We start from the raw sequence: 19,430 nt of genomic DNA, 5'->3' as shown, positions 1-19,430 counted from the left end.
TTCTAAAGAGGAGAAGCTCTAGAGAGGAACCCAGCCCATGTGCTCTGACTGAACCAAACCCACCTACCCCTGGAGGGCTGAAAGAATTACTATTTCCGCACATAGGTTGGGATGCTCTGCCTTACATAGTCACCACAAAGCCCTTGTCTCAGGAACTCAGATGGTTGGGAGGATGAAAGAGTGTGGCAGCTAAGAACAGGGTTTGTGGTTGTGGGCAGAATGGATTCAAATCCTGATTCTGTCCCCTATTTTCTGCATGACCTTGGGCTTAACCACTCTAAGCCTTGATTTTTTTTTCATCTGTAAAATGAGGATAATACTATCTAATTTTCAGGATAGTTGTAAGTTTTAAAAATAATTAAAATAATTTATTAACACAGTGTCTAACATGTAATAAGTACTCATTAAGACTGTAAGGGAGATTAGTAAAGAAATTTTTGAAATCTCTGGAAAAGTCCATGTAAAATTTCAAGGTTCCAGCCAAAGACCAAAGTTTAAAGATGGTCTCTGTAATAGCAGAGAGGCTCTTGCAGAATAGCAAGTCCCTGCCAAGCCAAGGGGTACCCAGAGGCCCCCACCCCGGGGGAAGACTTACTTTGAAGCTGTACCTGACGATGTTCTGGGGTGCGTGTGGGTTGTTGGCGGTCAGAATGCGGGTGAACTCTTCCTTTAGCTCCTGAGGGAAAGAAATACCCAGAGGGTCCTACATGGAGGGCCCCCCACCTCTTCTGGTACTTGGGGTACCAGCAGACATCTCACACCCAGGCTCTGTGCAGGCGGCTAATCATTACCGTGCAAGAGCACATCTCTGAGGCTGGAGGAGGTGGAAGGGGCAAGGGCGGGACGCGCCTGACTCACAGCATCGGTCAGCTCCAGCTGGTCAGGGGGTCTGACTGTGGCTTTGGACTGGGCCCATTCATCTGCTCCTTCCCCCACATCAGTTCCTGAATCTTCATCCTGGTCGAAAACCCCATGTGAGGGTCAGCAAGCAGAGCAGCCAGAAGCCGCTTCATTCACAAATCCTCCCCGAGGCCAAGCCCTGCCCCCACACGGAGACTACAGAATGCACAATAGACCACTCATGAAAGAGTCCGAAGGAGTTGCTAGGGCTGGAGTTCTCACTGCCTGGAGGATGTTGGCCACCTCATCCCTTGGGGTCAGGGGTTAGCTGGAACATTGTGGTGAGTCTTCAGAAAGACCGTCAGATTGCTGCCAAAAAACCAAGGACTAGAACTTTCTCCTTTCCCTAATAGATAGCTAAACACCTTGCCAAAGTGGCCTATGGCATACTAAAAAAAAATTCACCCTTATAATAGCAAAAATATGCAGAAAAAAACCCCAAAGAATCCAATTTTTCACTTAAAACTCCTGAAAACAATGGGGCCCCTGGGTGGCTCAGTTGGTTGAGCAACCGAGTCTTGGTTTCAGCTCAGGTCATGACCTCAGGGTCGTGAGATGCAGCCCCACTGTCAGGCTCTGCACAGTGGGGAGTCTGCTTGGGATTCTCCTTCCCTCTGCCCCGGCTTGTGCTCACTCTCTCGCTTTCTTTCTCACAAATGAACAAAGAAAGAAATAAAATCTTAAAAAAAAAAAAACAAAAAGGGGCGCCTGAGTGGCTCAGTGGGTTAAGCCTCTGCCTTCGGCTCAGGTCATGATCTCAGGGTCCCGGGATCGAGTCCCACATCGGGCTCTCTGCTCAGCAGGGAGCCTGCTTCCCCTTCTCTCTCTGCCTGCCTCACTGCCTACTTGTGATCTCCCTCTCTCTGTCAAATAAATTTAAAAAATTAAAAAAAAAAAACTATTGAAAACTAAAACAACAAAAACCCAAAATAAAGAGACCCCTCAACCAAATGAAATTAATATTGTGTTGATGAGGTTATGGGAAAATTGATAACCATAAATTAACACAATCTTTCTTTTTCCTTTTTCCTTTTTTTCTTTCTCTCTCTCTTTTCTTTTCTTTCCTCTTCTTTGTTTTTCTTTTTTTCTTCTTTCTTTCGCCCTTCCTTCCTCCCTTTCTTTCTCTCTCTCTTTCTTTCTTTCTCTTTTCCTATTTCCATAAATAGTTTTATTGGGACCCAACCACTCTCATTCATCTATGTATTATCTTTTGCTGCTTTTGCCCTACAAGCAGAGTTGAGTAGTTGTACGTGAGACCATACGGCCTACACAACCTAAGATATTTGCTGTCTGGCACTTTACAGATAAAATGTGCCCACCCTCGAGGTACATGACTAAACAGTCGAGCTGCTGTAGTGTTCTGTAGAATTAGATCAGTTTTCTTATCTTTATGTTAATAGTTTTTTTCTATTGTGGCAGACTACAGTTTCTGTATGTTTTGGAACAGAATTTTAGAGTTAACCTCTCTTTTCTACTGTGAAAGATAGAAGATATTTATTTATTCCTCAAAAACATGACTTTGGTGCCCTGTTGATGAGCAGGTCAGTCTAACAATTTTGGTGACTTTTTTTATTTCAAGTTCTTATTTAGATTCTAGTTAGTTAACATACATGGCAATATTGGTTTCAGGTGGAGAATTCAGTGATTCATCACTTACATGTAACACCCAATGCTCATCACAAATGCCTTCCTTAATACCCATCACCCATTTAGCCCTTTCCTGGCCCACCTCCTTCCAGCAACCCTCAGTTTGTTCTCCATTGTTAAGATTTGTTTATGGTTCGCTTTCCTCTCACTCTCTTTTTCCCCCTTCCCCTATGTTCATCTGTTTTGTTTCTTAAATTCCACATATGAGTGAAATAATGTGGTATTTGTCTTTCTCTGACTGACTTATTTCACTCAGCATAATATCCTCTAGTTCCACCTACGTTGTTGCAAATGGCAAGATTTCATTCTTTTCAATGGCTGAGTAATATTCCATTTTATATATACACTCCACATCTTCTTTATCCATTCATCAGTTGATAGACATTTGGGCTCTTTCTATAATTTGGCTGTTGTGGACACTGCGGCTATAAACATCGGGGTGCATGTGCCCCTTCAAATCAAGGACAGCCTTTCTAAAGAACAATTTGGAAATATTTCTCAAAAGCCTAAAAAATATTTATACTCTTTGACTAAAGTTTTTATGTGCACGACTTTATATTAAAGAAATAACCACAACCATAGACATGCCCAGAGATTTAAATGCATGAGTGTTTATGGGAGAATTGATCATAATAGTGAAAAAGAAGAAACAGTTAAATGTCCAATAATGGGGCATGGTTGAACAAATTATGGTATGGCCTTAAGAAATATATGGTGAAATGTTGTACAGTAATTTTAAATGATGCTATAAAAGTATCTTTATTGGCAATGGAAAGTACTCAAATATATTATGTAAAAAGCAGATTATAAAATAACATACAGTTTGATTCCATTTAAAAATAAATACATATAACAAACCATAAGTGACTCTTAATCTCACAAAACAAACTGAGGGTTAATGGGGGGAGGGGGGTTGGGGGGGTGGGATTATGGACATTGGGGAGGGTATGTGCTATGGTGAGTGCTGTGAAGTGTGTAAACCTGGCGATTCACAGACCTGTACCCCTGGGGATAAAAAGATATTATATGTTTAAAAAATAAATTAAAAAAAAATAAAAAAAAAAATTAAAAATAAATAAATAAATAAATACATATAATTTTTATATATGCACAGAAATATCTGAAAGGATATAACATCATGTATTAACCAAGAGGTTTCCTGCAATGGTGGATTTAAGGGTGATTTTAACATTCTTTTTGCTCATTTGAATTTTCTAAAAAACATATAGCTAATATTTTCAATGGAAAACAATGCTGTTAGCTTCTTGCTGAGAGCCTGCAGTGGGCTCAGCACTTACTCTCTTCCTGGCTCCTCTGCCCACACTGATGCTCTGAAAAAAAGAACAGAAACAAGAGGTAATTCATAGACAAATTTCTGCAGGATCGTCAGAAATAGTATTATAGACAGGGAGGCTTCTGCCCAGAGACCTCAAAGATAGTGGACATCGAGCTTTCCTAAGTCTTTTTTTTTTTCTTTAATAATTTTAAGATTTTATTTATTTATCTGTCAGAGAAAGAGAACACAAGCAGGGGGAGTAGTAGGCAGAGGGAGAGGGAGAAGTAGGCTCACCACGGAGCAGGGAGCCCGATGTGGGGCTTGATCCTAGGACCCCGGGATCATGACCTGAGCAGATGATGGACACTTAATTGACTGAGCCACCCAGGTACCCCTCAACAAACATTTTAAAAAAGCATTTTCTAGGGGTGCCTGGGTGGCTCATTCAGTTAAGCATCTGACTTTTGGTTTTGGCTCAGGTTATGATCTCAGAGTTGTGAAATCAAGCCCCACATTGGGCTCCACACTGGGCATTGAGCCTGCTTAAGATTCTTGCTGTCTCTGTCCCTCCTCACCCATCTCTCCCACTCTTAAAAAAAAAAAAAAAAAGCATATTCTAAGAGCTCAGCTTTGTACTATGCATTAAGGGGAATTTGAGATCAGATTATACTCAAAAACACTTGTTTGGGATGAATGTGAACTCTTTCTGAGCAGGTACTTTGTTTCATACACTGTGGTCTGAGAATATAGTAAGTGTTCAAAATCCTTATTGAATAAATGAAGGAATGCCATTAGCGATCATGAGGCTGAGAAAAATGTTTTTCCTCTTTGGGCCTCGGTTTCCTTGTCAGTAAAATGCATAGGATTGGATGTGATGACCTTCTAGTCATAATATGCTAAAATCTTCTGTTCCTGAGAGCAGCATGGTCTGTTCAGCTTGATAAACACTTGCTGAGCATCTGTTTATCTGTCAGGGACACACGTCAGCAGTAGGACAAAACCGAAGAGAGATGAGGTCTCCGCCCCAGTTTGCTCAGGGTCCATGGAGTAGTGTAGGCAGTGCTCGTCATTGCTCCCTTCCTCCCTCCTTCCCTTCCTCCCTCCCTCACTCAGTATGTGTTCCTTTGAAAGCCTGCTCCTCATCAGCAGCAGAGAGACGTGTGCCCAGGGCGCTGGAGGGGTGCACAGAGACACCTACCCAGCCCAAGAAAGGCTCCCAGAGGTGGCTATTTCCTAGTCAGGTAACAAAGAACAAGTATGGGTTGTCCAAGTAGAGAAAATATTTTTCTGAAGAAGAAAACAGCATGCACAAAGGCAAGAGAAGAACAGTGACAGAGCCAGTAAAATGTTCCCCAAGCAAGCAAAAGCCGTGCAGTATATATACAGAACGATAGGGGTTTCAGATGATCAAGCCAAAGGGAGATCAGTGGAGGCTGGAAACGTGAAGGAAGGGTTCTTATAAAAAACAGGTCTCAAATACTGAAAAGGGGGCCAGAACAGCCTGCCGGCAGCACAGCCCATGGGACAGAGACCTCTGCTCCCAGCGCTCACAGTCCACCTGTGTGGTCTTAGGGGAAGTCTCTGGGGCCTAAGTTTCCCAAATACAAAGTGAAAGAGTTAGACTAGATGGCTCGTGCATGATAGTCTATGGGAGGGCTGTGATGGTGGAGGAGAGGAAAGGGATGCCAGGGAGAGGGGAAAGCATGTCTCAGCTTGGGCTGGGATTGTTGCTGGTAGGGCAGGCAGCAGGATTCAGATTTCTGCCAGGTTGCCAGGGTTTCCAGCAATGGAACCCTTCTCCGAGGCTAAACTGCACAAGCCAGAAAGCTGCTTTTTTTTTTGAAGCACCTCTGATCCCTAAGGGAAAAAGATGGAAGCGCCACATCCAACAGCTTTCTGGCCCACAACAGAGCCCTGGAGGACCAATCCCAGACCCAACTGTCAGCCTTAAATAGAAAACGAGATCCAGTTACCACTGCCCCCGGTAAATATGTCTGTAAAACATTTATCTGGCAATAAAAGAACTGACAAGGCAATTTGAGTGTAATTGTTTTTGGCAGTTGGAAATATTTCAATTAACACACTATAAAAGCCACACTATAATAAATGCAAAACAGGCCAATGAAATCAGCTGCAGCCCTGACTTCCCAACCATGGCAAAGGAGATTGAATGTCAGGCTGCCACTTTGGGCCCTTGGTCTTCCAAAAGGAGAAGCCTGAGACAGACAAGCCTGAATTCCTGGAAAGCTTTTGATGGTTCCTCCCAGAAGCCATCAAACCACGGAAGAACAAAGCGCAAATTCCCTCCCCTGTCCCTCAGAACTCTATCATCTGGCCCTGCATCTCCATTCTAGCCTGTTCTCCAACCCTTCATGTGCTAACACTTTGAGATGCAGCGCACCAAGTCTACTCACATTTCCTGAGCATGGCCTACCCTTTCTCACCTCTGCACCTTTGCTTCTTTAAAAAAATTAATTATTTACTTTAAGGTAATCTCTACACCCAACATGCAGCTCAAATTGATTAGCCTGAGATCCAGAATTGTATGCTCTTCCCACTGAGTCACCCAGGTGTCCCTGTACCTTTGCTTTTTACAGTTCCTCCTGCCAGAAACACCATTTCCCCCTTCCCCCTTGCTGCTCCCACTATCTCTGCCTAACAAAACATTATTCAACTAACCTCTGCTAGTCCTTTATCTAACCCTGCCATATTATCACTTTTCTCCTACCTCCCTCTACTCTTCCATTCCTCACTTTGAGCAAGGCTCTGCCCCACCTTCCATCATCACCACAAGTATGGGCTGTTATGAGATGAAAAATGAAATGGAACTTCAGATAGACACTCTGTTATTTCTGGATTTTGGTCTGCAAAAGCAAATAGTATTATGAAAAGAAATATAATACTACAGTACACACTGGAGACAATTTGGAGATTCCAGCAAAGGAAGTCCACCATTCTTACACTATTCTTGTACTTATATATTCTTAAACTTATACTTGACCAAAGAAGATCCTCTACTTTTGGATAGGTCATTCTATTCGGCCAAGGGAGGATGTCTATTAGAGGAGTGATACAGGAAGAGGAACCCCGCCCCCAAGAACACCAGAGCAGTCAACTTAATCCTGATGATCAATGGGATAACAGATGTCCCAGTCTGAACTGGTTCTTCACAGTGTTCTCCTATAAAGGAAATACAGATTTCATCAGATGTGGCACAGCTCCCTAATGCATGCTTCTCATTTCTCTTTCAGGATGAGGGCTGGGTTCCCTTGTTCTCTCTTGAAAGTTCTCCACTTTCATTTCCATGTCACCTCTCCAGCAGTTGCTTCTCAATATCCTTGACCAGGAATATATGCTTGAACCCCTTAGTCGTCTTCTTTTTTTTTTTTAAGGATTTATTTATTTATTTTGAGAGAGAGAGAGAGAGAGAATGCATGAATGGGGGGGAAGGGAGAGGGAGAGGGAGGGAGAGCATTTCAAGCAGATTCCCTGCTGAGCACAGAGCCCCATGGGGTTCTTGAGATCCTGACCTGAGCTGAAAGCAAGAGTCAGACCGTCCACTCAATCTACTGAGCCACCCAGGCACCACCCGATCCAGTCTTATTATTCTATACACTCCCTTTGGGTGTTCTTACCCCACCCATAGCTTCATCTTGCACCTTATGATGGAGTTCAAGGTTATTTCTTTTTTTTATATTCTCATTTTTAATTTTTATTTATTTTTATTTATTTATTTATTTATTTTTAAGATTTTATTTATTTATTTGACAGAGAGAGATCACAAGTAGACAGAGAAGCAGGCAGAGAGAGAGAGGGAAGCAGGCTCCCCGCTGAGCAGAGAGCCCAATGCGGGACTCGATCCCAGGACCCTGAGATCATGACCTGAGCCGAAAGCAGCGGCTTAACCCACTGAGCCACCCAGGCACCCCTTTAATTTTTATTTTTATTTTAGTAATCTCTATACCCAATGTGGGGCTTGAACTCCCAACCCCAAGATCAAGAGTTGCATGCTCTACTCACTGAGCCAGACTTGTGCCCCAAAGTTCAAATCTATTTCTGTAGCTTAAACTTCCTGGAACCATGTTCAAATTGGTAACAGAGTACTTAAATTCAATATATTAAAAACCAACCTCAATATATTCTTTTTCCACCCTAATCATTATATTCTTTTTCTACACCAAATTTCTATTTCTTCCAGTATTTCCTATTTCACTCAAGCATCCCCATCCACTCAGTCACCCCGGTTGGAAAGTGGAAACCATCAAATATGCCTGTTTTTCCCTCCCTTCCATTAGCATCATGTTTCAAAGTCTAACAATTCTATCTCCTTAATATCTTTCATAACTATCCTCTCCATTTACACCTCCCTTAATTCGGGCCCTTACTCTCTCTTGCATAGCTACATTTTATTTCCCTGACTCCAGTTTCTCTCCACTCTAATAATTATATCTAATAATTATATCATTATCATCATTCTCATCTACTGAGCATTTACTCTGAGCTAGTCATTTACTAAGCAATATACATGCATTATCTCATTTAACCTTCAGAACTACCTTACCAGGTAAGAGCTATCATTATTCTATTTTATAGAAGAGGACATTGAGGCTTAGAGTGAGCAAGCAACTGACCCAAAGGTGACCAGGGTTTGAACCAAACTAATCACTATCAGTGATCTTCCTGAAACATAAATCTTATCATATCATTCTCCTAATTTAAAGCCTCCAAGGGTTCTTCATCGGCCCAGAGATAAATCTCAGCTCTCTAACACAGCATCCATATCATCCCCTACTCTATTCTTCCCACAGCTATGGGACTGTGCTTTGAAAATGAAAATTCTGGTCAAGGTAACAGATGATTATTATTGCCACCTACTGGGCATTTACCTGAACTTAGATCAGTTTGGTACATGGCCCACTGAAAAGTGTAAGCAACCCCTTTGTCCCTGAGCATATTTTAGGGGTAAGGAGATAAAAATGTTCTTAAACTGTTCCCTATTATGAAGATATAATATTTATTAAACAAGTACATGATCAGATATACTCAGGGAGCCCAAATGTGGGCTCTGAAGTCAATCATAGCTTGGTTTGGGTCCCCACAACACTACCTGCTAGTTCTATGACTCTAGGCAAGTTACTTGTCTTCTTTGAACCTCAGTATCCTTATCTTTAAACTGGACATAATGACACCCTCTCAATCATGGCATTGTTATGAGGATTAAGTCAATGCACATAAAGTACATAATGCAGTGCTTAGCCAGAGTTTATGCTCAATTAATGATAGTTGGCAGCCTTTATTTCCAGTTATAGACGCTGCTCTGCCCTCAGCCACACAGAATCTGTGTGGCCCTTGCTTACTAGGAGGCCCCCACCTTAGGGACTAAAGCAGCTCACGTTTCCTCCAAAGAGTTCAATGATAAAACATGTTTGTTCCTGGAAAGAGGGGCTCTTCGAAGCCCGCAAACCCACAGATGTAGCATCCTCCTTCCTGGAGCCCAGGAGACTTCCTTTACCATTTCAGTTGTCTTGGTCCTTATTTTAAAACTCACTAACAGGTTTCCATTAAGCTAAATTGAAACTAAATACCTCACCAGCTTGGAGTTTCCATTTTTAAAAGGGTAAAAGCTCTTAGTCCCAAGGGAATAGTAATTCACCAACAAATCTTTCTCAGGCTACACTGACTGCATTCCAAATCTCTGAGCCTAGTGCAGTGTCTAAAGCACACAGAAGGCACTAAATAAGTGTAGTTGAAAGGAAATTTCAAAATTTTGAAACACTAGAGATGAAGGGTAGTAGACATTATCATATGCTATTGTGGGAGTGCCAACTGATGCAAACTTTTTATAGTGTTATTTGGCAATACCTCACAAAATTTAAAATGCAGATAGCCCTCAACTCCACTTTCTTGAATTTTTCCTATAGCAGTATTCATACACATGCATAAGATGTACAAAATTGCTCACTGCAGCATTATTTGTAATGTTTTTAAAAATGGAAAACGCCTAAATATTCATTGGTAGGGGCCTAGTTAAATAAATTATTGCATAGCCATTCAATAAGATACTATGCCTATTTTTAAAAGAATGAGATAAACATTTATGTACTGTTATGGAAAGCTCTCCAAGGTATGTTGTTAAATAAAAAACCAAGCTACAGGAATAGATGACCCATCTGCTTACTTTAAGACTATATATGTGTGTGTATTTGCATATACATCCAAATTTCTAGAAGAATATATACAATCTGTTAAGAGCAGTTTGGTTTAGGGAATGTGACTGGGAAATTTGGGGGAAGGGACCAATACTGTTCATTGTATATTAAAACCATGAGAATAGTTTTAATACTTTTAAAAAATATTTTATTTATTTATTTGACAGAGATCATAAGCAGGCAGAGAGGCAGGCAGAGAGAGAGGAAGGGAAGCAGGCTCCCTGCTGAGCAGAGAACCTGATTGGGGAGGGGGGGGTGTTCCCATGACTCTGGGATCCAGGACCTGAACTGAAGGCAAAGGTTTCAACCCAGCCATCCAGGCACCCCTAGAATGGTTTTAATATTTTTAATGTGAATGTGCATTACTTTTATAATTTAACATGCTAACTAAGAATTTTTAAAATCAACAAAGTACAACTAAAGAGGTTTTTCTTTCCTACTAATCCAGTGTCTGTTAGCACAGTGTTCTGAATGCAGAAAAAGGGGATATGAGGGGCGCCTGGGTGGCTCAGTGGGTTAGAGCCTCTGCCTTCAGCTTGGGTCGTGATCTCAGGTTCCTGGGATGGAGCCCCACATCGGCTCTCTGCTCAGTGGGAAGCCTGCTTCCCCCTCCTTCTCTGCCTGCCTCTCTGCCTACTTGTGATCTCTCTCTCTCAAATAAATAAATAAAATCTTTAAAAAAAAAAAAGAAAGAAAGAAAGAAAAGGGGGCTATGAGGCCAGGCTTGTGCCTACCTGGAAGCCCAGGAGAGCAGAAGCCAACTCTAGGGTACCCTTGCCAGATAAGGCTATAGCAGGCAAGGAGAGTAGAATTTGAAAGTGGAAACTTTAGGGTAAGCCTTGGCTGGGTTCCCAACAGGGCCATGAACTATATGTGAGATCTTGAGCAAAGTATTTAGTCTCTAATCCTCATTTTCTCATCTATAAGGTAGAGAAAAATATTAGTGCCCTCCTCCGAGTTGCTCAAAGGATAAAATAAAACAATGCCTGAAGAGCACCTAATTCAGAGCCCAGCACTCAGTAAGCCAAGTTAACGGCAGCAGTGTAGAGCCTGTAGTTGTCATTTTTCATTACTCTACCGTGGTCTGCTAGCATGACAACTGAGTTCCATTCTGAGGGCATTTGTAGTACAATTGAAAAGTGCGTTGTCCAGGCCCCAAGAAGTCCTTACTAGAAAGGAGCCTATAAACCTAAGAGTGTCATAGAGGGATGACAATAAAAACACCTTCTGTTTCTATAACATCTTTCAGTTTACTAAACACCTTTAAGTACATTATTTGACCCTTATACTAATCTCTTGTGGTTGGATGTTGAATTTTGTCCTTTTTGTCCCCTGAATCTATTGAGATGTCATTATATGATATTTCTCCTTTGTTGTGTTAATGTGAAGAAAGACTTTTATTTTTTTAATGTTGAGCTAAATTTGCATTATTGGGATAAACCCCACTTGATCTATTATTCTTTTTATGTATTGCCAAAAAACAGATTTGCTGATATTTTGTTGGATTTTTTGCACTTACGTTCATAAGGGATATTGGCCTGTCATTTTCTTTTCTTGTAATAACTTTGATTTTGATATCAGAGTTACACTGGCATCATGAAATGAGTTGGTATTTATTCCTTTCTGTATTTTCTATAAGACTTTGTGTAAGACTGGTGTTATTTATTCCTTTTTAAAAAATATTTATTTATTTATTTGAGAGAGAGAGAGAGAGCAAGAGGAGAGGCAGAAGGACAAGGAGAGAATCTCAAGTAGACTCCCCACTGAGTGCAGAACTGGACATGGGGCTTGATCTCATGACCCTGACATCATGACCTGAGCCAAAATCAAGAATTGGGCACTTACCCAACTGAGCCATCCAGGCACCCCTGTTATTTATTCCTTATGTATTTGATACAGTTCATCAGTGGAACTAGTTGGGCCTGGATTTTCTTTGTGGGAAGGTTTTAAGTTATGAGCTCAGTTTTTTAAAAATAGGTTTGGAGTTTTCATATTTTCCATTTTTTCTTGGGTCATTTAAGGTAAACTGCATTTTTCAAGAAATTTGTCTATTCTGGGGCACCTGGATAGCTCAGTCAGTTGAGCCTCAGACTCTTGATTTCAGATCAGGTCATGATCTCAGATTCATGAGATCAAGCCTACATTCAATTCCCAGCTCAGCGAGAGTCTGCTTGAGATTCTCTCTTTCCCTCTGCCCTTCCTCCTGCTTGCTCTCTCTAAAATAAATAAATAAAATCTTTAAAAAATTTGTCCATTCCATCTAAATTATTGAATTTATTGCCATAAAGTTGTGGCAATATTTCCTTTTTATCCTTTTTAATGTCTGTAGGATCAGTAGTGATTTCTCATGTTCCATTCCTGATTCTGCTATTTTGATTTATTTTTATTTTGATGAGCCCTGCTAGGTTTTGTCAATTTGATTACTCTTTTCAAAGAATGAATTTCTGGCATTATTAATTTTCTCTATTGTTTTTCTCATTGTTTCTATGAAACATTGATTTTAAATCTTTCCTTTTTTTTTTCCCTAAGTCAGCCATTTAAAGCTATGCATTTCCATTATGAACAACTTTAGCAGCACCTGAAAATTTGTGATGTTATATTTTCATTACCACTCAGTTAAAAATGTTTACTAATATCCCTGGTGCTCTTTCTTTTTTTATTGAAATATTGTTGGTATACAATATTACGTTAGTTTCAGGTGTTTAACATAGTGATTTGGCAAATTTATTATGCTACGTTATGCTACGTTCACTACAAGTGTAGCTACCATCTGTCCTTGCACCTTTTGACTACCTTTGTTTAGAAGTGTGTTCCTTAATTTCTAAATATTTGAGGATTTTAAAGATATTGCTATTTATTTTTAATTCCGTTTTGTTCAAACTATTCCTAATATGCTGAGGTTCTTTCTCTCATCGATGGATGTTGAATTTGAATTGAATTAAAATCTGTAAGATTTTAATCTTTCAATATATCTTGGGACTTATTTTATGTCCCAGCATATGGTCTATTTTGTGAGCATTCTGTAGTTCTTGGGCACAGTGTTCTATAAATGTTAATTAGGTTAAATTATTTAAACAAATCCTCTATATCTTTCAATTACTGGGAGACAAGTATTAAGATCAACTATCTTTGTGTATTTTTCTATTTCTCCCTTTAACTCTGTCAGTTTTTGATTCATATATCTTGAACTTATATTAATAGGTACATACATGTTTGTGATTTTATGTCTTCTCTTGAACTGACTCTGTATCATTATGAAATGTCCCTACTTTTCTTTGAGAATACTCCTTGTCTTTAAGCCTACTTGGTTCTGATAATACTACAGCCACACAATATTCTTGGCTTGCCATTCTCAGGGTATATTTTTTCTGTTCTTTTATTTTCAACCTTTCTATGTCTTTATGTTTAAACTCTATCTCTTATAGGTAACATTTAGTTGGGTCTTGCTGTTTTCCCCCATAGCTTGAGAAATTCTACCCTTTAATTGAAAGCAATGGTATAGTTGTCTTCATTACGTTGCTCTTCGCTTTTTTTTTTTTTTTTTCATCTGCTTTAAAAAAATTTTTTGGGGGGGCGCCTGGGTGGCTCAGTGGGTTAAAGCCTCTGCTTTCAGCTCAGGTCATGATCCCAGAGTCCTGGGATCGAGCCCTGAATCGGGCTCTCTGCTCAGCGGGGAGGCTGCTTTCCTTCCTCTCTCTCTGCCTGCCTCTCTACCTACCTGTGATCTCTGTCTGTCAAATAAATTTAAAAAAATAAAAATAAAAAAAGTAAAATAAAAATTTTTTTACTTAAATTCAATTTAGTTAACATATAGTGTTTTATTAATTTTAGGGGTAGAATTTAGTGATTCATCAGTTGCATATAATACTCAGGGCTCATTACATCAGGTGTCCCACTTAATGCCCATTACCCAACTACCCCTTCTCCCCACTCCCCTCCCCTCCAGCAATCCTCAGTTTGTTTCCTATAGTTTAAAGAATCTCTTATGATTTGCTTCCCTCCATCTGTGCATTTTGTTCCTCTGTTCACCTTCTTCTTTCTTTTGTTAACTGAGTTTTTCTAGTATTTCATTTTATTACCTCTGTTGGCTTTTTAGCTGTGCCTTTTGGTATTACTTTTTTAGTGGTTATTCTAAGGTTTACAATATTCATTCTAAACTTACCATAGTCCACTAGGAATAAATAACATACCACTTCATATTTCACAATGTAATAAGTTTATAACATCTTAATTCCATTTACCACCACCATCTCACCTTTTGCCCTATTGTTGTCATGCATTTTATTTCTATATACATTATAAGTCTCACCTTATAATGGTATTATTTTTGCTTTAAACAGTCATATATGTTTTGGGACGCCTGGGTGGCTCAGTTGGTTAAGCAGCTGCCTTCGGCTCAGGTCATGATCCCAGCGTCCTGGGATCGAGTCCCTCATCGGGCTCCTTGCTCGTCAGGGAGCCTGCTTCTCCCTCTGCCTCTGCCTGCCATTCTGTCTGCCTGTGCTCACTCTCTCTCCCTCTCTCTCTCTGACAAATAAATAAATAAAATCTTAAAAAAAAAATAAACAGTCATATATGTTTTAAGAAAATGAATAGAAGGAAAAAAATAGTCCTTTATCTTTAGCCACATATTTATCATTTCTAGTACTTTTTGGTCCTTCCCATAGATAGAGCTTCTATCAGGTGTCGTTTTTCCTTTAGTTTACAGAACTTGAGTACCTCTTGTAGTGAAGGTCTGCCAATGACAAATTCTCTCAGCTTTAGTTTATCTGAAGATGTATTTATTTCACCTTTGTTATTTGAGGGATATTTTTGTTAGATGTAGAATTCTGTGTTGACAGTAGTTTTCTTTCAGAGCTTTAAATATGTCATTACATTGTCTTCTGACCTCCATTGTTTACAATGAGAAGTCAGCCATAATCATATTAATACCCTCTATGCAATATGTCATTTTGTTCTGACTACTTTCCAGATTTTATTTTTATCTTTGGCTTTCAGTATTTTGACTATGAGAGATCTAAGGGTGCTTTTCTTTGTATTTATCCTGCTTGGAACTCACTGAACTTCCATCAGATTCAGAACATTTTGGCCACTATTTCTTCAAATATTTCCCCCTCCTCTATTTCCTTCTGGGATTCCAATAACATACATGACATACATATATGACATGGTCCCAGAGGTCATTAAGGCTCATGTTTTTAAATCTTGTTTCTCTCTGACCTTAGAGCATTTCAGTGGACACATTTTCACATTCATCTGTTAGGCCCATCCAATTATTTTTCCGTTCTGATATTTATTTTTCTATTGTTTTCATTTTCTGCTTAGATTACCCACCCATTAAGTCAATATTTTCTGTAAGTCCATAAATATATTTATAAAAGCTGCTTTAAAGTTATTGTCTGCTACTTCTAATATCTGGGTTATCTCACTGCTATCAACACACTCTCCTTTGGGATCTACCTCCCTGAACCATGGTCAAGAAATTGTCCCCAGCCAGAGAGCAAGACTAAACACGTGACTCCTGTTGGGTGCATTCCTTCTCTCTGGAATCACTGTCCTGAGGGAATGTGGCATATGATGTGTCCAGAATTTTATCTGTTTACAGTGGGAGGGCAAGTCCAGTATGGATTGTTCCATCATGGCCAGAATATAAGTCTCCTACACTAAGGTCTTTAAAAGTTATATATAGTGTGCTGCATTTTAAAATTCATTGCAGAAGGGGCACCTGGGTGGCTCAGTGGGTTAAAGCCCCTGCCTTCAGCTCAGGTCATGATCCCAGAGTCCTGGGATAGAGCCCCGCATCGGGCTCTCTGCTTGGCGGTAAGCCTGCTTCCTCCTCTCTCTGCCTGCCTCTGCCTGCTTGTGATTTCTGTCTGTCAAATAAATAAATAAAATCTTTAAAATTCATTGTAGAGGGGTGTCTGAGTGGCTCAGTCAGTTAAGCATCTGTCTGCCTTCTGCTCAGGTCATGATCCAGGGGTGCTGGTTTCAAGCCCCACATTGGGCTCCTTGCTCAGCAGGGAGCCTGTTTCTCCCTCTCTCTCTGCCTGCTCCTCCCCCTGCTTGCTCTCTCTCTTTCTCTCTGTCAAATAAATACATAAAATCTTAAACGTAAAACAAAATTCATTGCAGAAACAGGCTGTTTAAAGCACTCACTCACACTCACACCCACACCCAGGAACTGCAACCCTAAAGGAAAGGCTTTTGTAAAGGACAGAACCTTTTGTAATGTAAATATCAGCCCTGAATGGAAGCACTGAGCTGGAAGAAATCTGAGCCCCTGCACAATGTATGGGAAAGAGGTTTTTCGGAAACAATGTACTAGTTACTTTGGAGTAAAGCAGGTTATACCTTACAATCCTTGCAAGAGAAACTGCCTGGCTCACAGTTCTGACTGCTTAGAAAGCCATGTGATCTTGTGTTTCCCTGATACAGTCTAGCATGAACAGGTAAGCTAGGGTCAATCAGATTCTTTCTCCAAGAGTTTGAACTGGGACTCCTGAGCGAACTGGTGATGGGTGCAGATAGTATGGAGATGTTTGTGAGTTAGAGAGAGGCCAAAGTGGCGTAATGAGCTGGAAACGCACTAAAGTTAGGAGGGAGCAGAAACATGGAAAAGGTGGCTGATTGGGAAATGAAACATAGTTGCTAAGAGAAGAAGAGAGGCCATGAAAGATATAGAGAAAGTAATGAGTACTTCTATCTGTTTCAGAACCAATAGTTTTCCAGTTCTGATTCTAGGCTACTTATGTATTTATAATATCCATCCACAAACCCCCACATACACCTTTCCCCCTTCACCCAACTTCCCTTTACTTGAGGTAACTTGAGTGTGTCTCTGTTCTTTGCAATTTAGAGCTTGACTAAAATCTGTGTGCCTTAGAGTTTGCCAGGCCCATAAAGACTAGAAGTAGGAAAGCCTTGGGCATTCCAGGCAGAGGAACAAAATCATTTTCAAAGATACAGAGACTTGGAACCATATGTCTGTCTAGAGATCAGCAGATTTTTCTTTTTGTTTTGAGAGAGAGAGTATGCGTGCAGGCACACGTGAGTGCTTGGAGAGGGAGGGAGGGCAGAGGGAAAGGGAGAAAGAGAATCTTAAACAGGTTCCATACCCAGCACCAGGCCTACCATGGAGGGGCTGGATCTCACAACCCTGAGATCCCGACCTGAGCCAAAATCAAGATTCAGAAGCTTAACAGACTTAGCCACCCAGGCACCCTGGGATCAGCAATTTTTTTTTTTTAATCAATATATATTCCAGTTTGTCCCAAAGCAAGATTTGAGGCTAAATATATGACACATGAGAAAAATAAGTAAATAAGAAAATGGATGTGAGGAAAAATTAAAGTAGGGAAAAAAGCTTAACATCAGGAGTAGGATCCCTACGTAATTAAGAGAATAAAGCTGCTTTGATGAAGACAAAGGCACAAGCAGCTTCTGCTGCAGACCCAGAAGGAAAGAAAAGTTAGTGTTCAGAGTATTGTAGTACATACCTTTCCATCATGTATTTATTTACTCATCAACTGATTCATTCAGTCATTATTCACTCATCCAGTATTTATTAAGCTTTACTATGTACCAGATCCTAGGATGACAGCTAAAGAAGAACCAAGGCTGAGTTGGTCCCACTTCCAAGAGTTTTCAAATCTAGGAGGTGAGAAAAATAGAGGACATAAACCCACCGTACAAACCGGAATCCAGTGACTCCATGAGTAGGACAAAGTGTTTTGAGACACAAAACATTGAAAAAGTTTCATCAACAGCTGTGTCCTTTGCCTGCTTCTTCCATACAACTCTGCCTCAGCAACAGAAAGACTGAATGCTCCATACAAATCCCTAACTGGCAGAAAACAATTTCATGTCACTTGCTCACAGCTGGAGACAGAGAATCAAAATTACCCTTCAGCATCAGTTTGCAGGCTGCAAAGCCCAGGGATAAGCACAAGAGCCCTCTGCCATTGTTATTTGAGTACCTGGCATGTTCTGAGTACTAACAATGTGCTAGGCTCTATAGTAAACAGGGGAGGAGACCAAGTTCTGGCGGCAAATGCTCACAGCTGTTTTGTAATCTGATAATTGTCCATGACAAACCTCAGACCATAACTCTAAAATAGCATGAGTATATGGGGTGCCTGGGTGGCTCAGTGGGTTGAGCCGCTGCCTTTGTCTCAGGTCATGATATCAGGGTCCTGGGATTGAGTCCCGCATCGGGCTCTCTGCTCAGCAGGGAGCCTGCTTCCCTCTCTCTCTCTCTCTCTCTGCCTGACTCTCCGTCTACTTGTGATCTCTCTCTCTGTCAAATAAATAAATAAAAAATCTTAAAAAAAAATAAAATAGCATGAGTATAATCATAACAGAATGGAACTGCCATTGGCAAAATTTGTTTTCTAGTTATCACTTCCAGAAGGAATTCCATAACACTACTAGGGGAAGAGAAGAGAAAATTCTCTCAACTTTGTGCCCCTAAGCCTCTAAACTATCATCATCTGCATCCATCCCTTCCTCCTTTCTCTTCTCCTGTTACAGTGTTCTGTCTCCTGTCCTACAACTAATCCACTCTCACCTCCTCAGAGACTTGGTTCCAGTCAATATTTTATGTCTCCTGACCTCCACCTTCTTTTTCTCTATGCCAGGGTCTTTCCCCTCAGCATTTAACATATTCAAATCTTACTTCCATCCCTACAAAGAAAAAAAAAATCCTTGTCTACGTAGTCTTTATTGTTTTCTTAGCTCAGTTCAGTCCAGCTTTTACCTTGAAAATTATTCTTTCCAAGGTCCCCATTGACTTCCTAATTATTAAACCTAATGGCTATGTCTAGTTCTCATCTTCATTGACCCCTTAGCAGCATGCGACACAGTTGGCCACATACTCTATAAACACTGTAAACTCACTATAAACACTGTAAATTCACTCTAAACACACTCTTCTTTAGGACATTGTTCTTCTTTGTTATCTTCTATGTATGTTCTTGTATGTCTTCTGTTCTGTGTTGTCTTCTAACTTCTCTGGTCATTTCTCCTCATCCTGTATTTTGAACTCCTTCCTTTGTCCAAACCTTAAATCACAGTGCTCCACCTAGAAGTCATCCCTCATTCCTCCAGAAGCAGTGTTAGGATATCCTACTACATGCTTTCATTACACCCTATGCTACTTCCCAATCATACTCTATCGTTCACTAAATAATCATTTATTGAGAGCTTCTGATGTGATGGCCACTGTGTTAGGAACTTGAGAACAGATATGAGCAAAAACATCCAAAGGTCCTACTCTCAAGGAGCTCACAGTCTAATAGAAGAGACACAGAATAATCAAGTACTTACACAAACAAGTGAGTAAGTACATACTAGGATGCAGGCTAAGGAAGGAAGGATCAAGAAAGGATCAAGATATATTA

The 19,430-nt window shown here is 40.4% G+C and overlaps 1 protein-coding gene across 1 annotated transcript in view; it reads right to left on the bottom strand.

The window, feature by feature from the left end:
• The window catches only part of LOC111145979 (dynein axonemal intermediate chain 1), a 59,027-nt gene that overhangs the window by 34,863 nt on the left and 4,734 nt on the right, over positions 1-19,430 (bottom strand). The window contains exons 2-4 of the mRNA XM_022501329.1: positions 3,846-3,878; positions 859-957; positions 596-676 (exon numbers count right to left, since the gene is read on the bottom strand). Of these exons, the coding sequence (XP_022357037.1) occupies positions 596-676; positions 859-957; positions 3,846-3,878 (213 nt within the window). The remainder of the gene's footprint in view (positions 1-595; positions 677-858; positions 958-3,845; positions 3,879-19,430) is intronic.

Source organism: Enhydra lutris, unplaced genomic scaffold (assembly GCF_002288905.1).
Source record: "Enhydra lutris kenyoni isolate GAN:26980312 unplaced genomic scaffold, ASM228890v2 scaffoldscaffold13, whole genome shotgun sequence".
Taxonomy (NCBI): Eukaryota; Metazoa; Chordata; class Mammalia; order Carnivora; family Mustelidae; genus Enhydra; species Enhydra lutris.
This window is presented reverse-complemented; position numbering and strand designations above follow the sequence as displayed.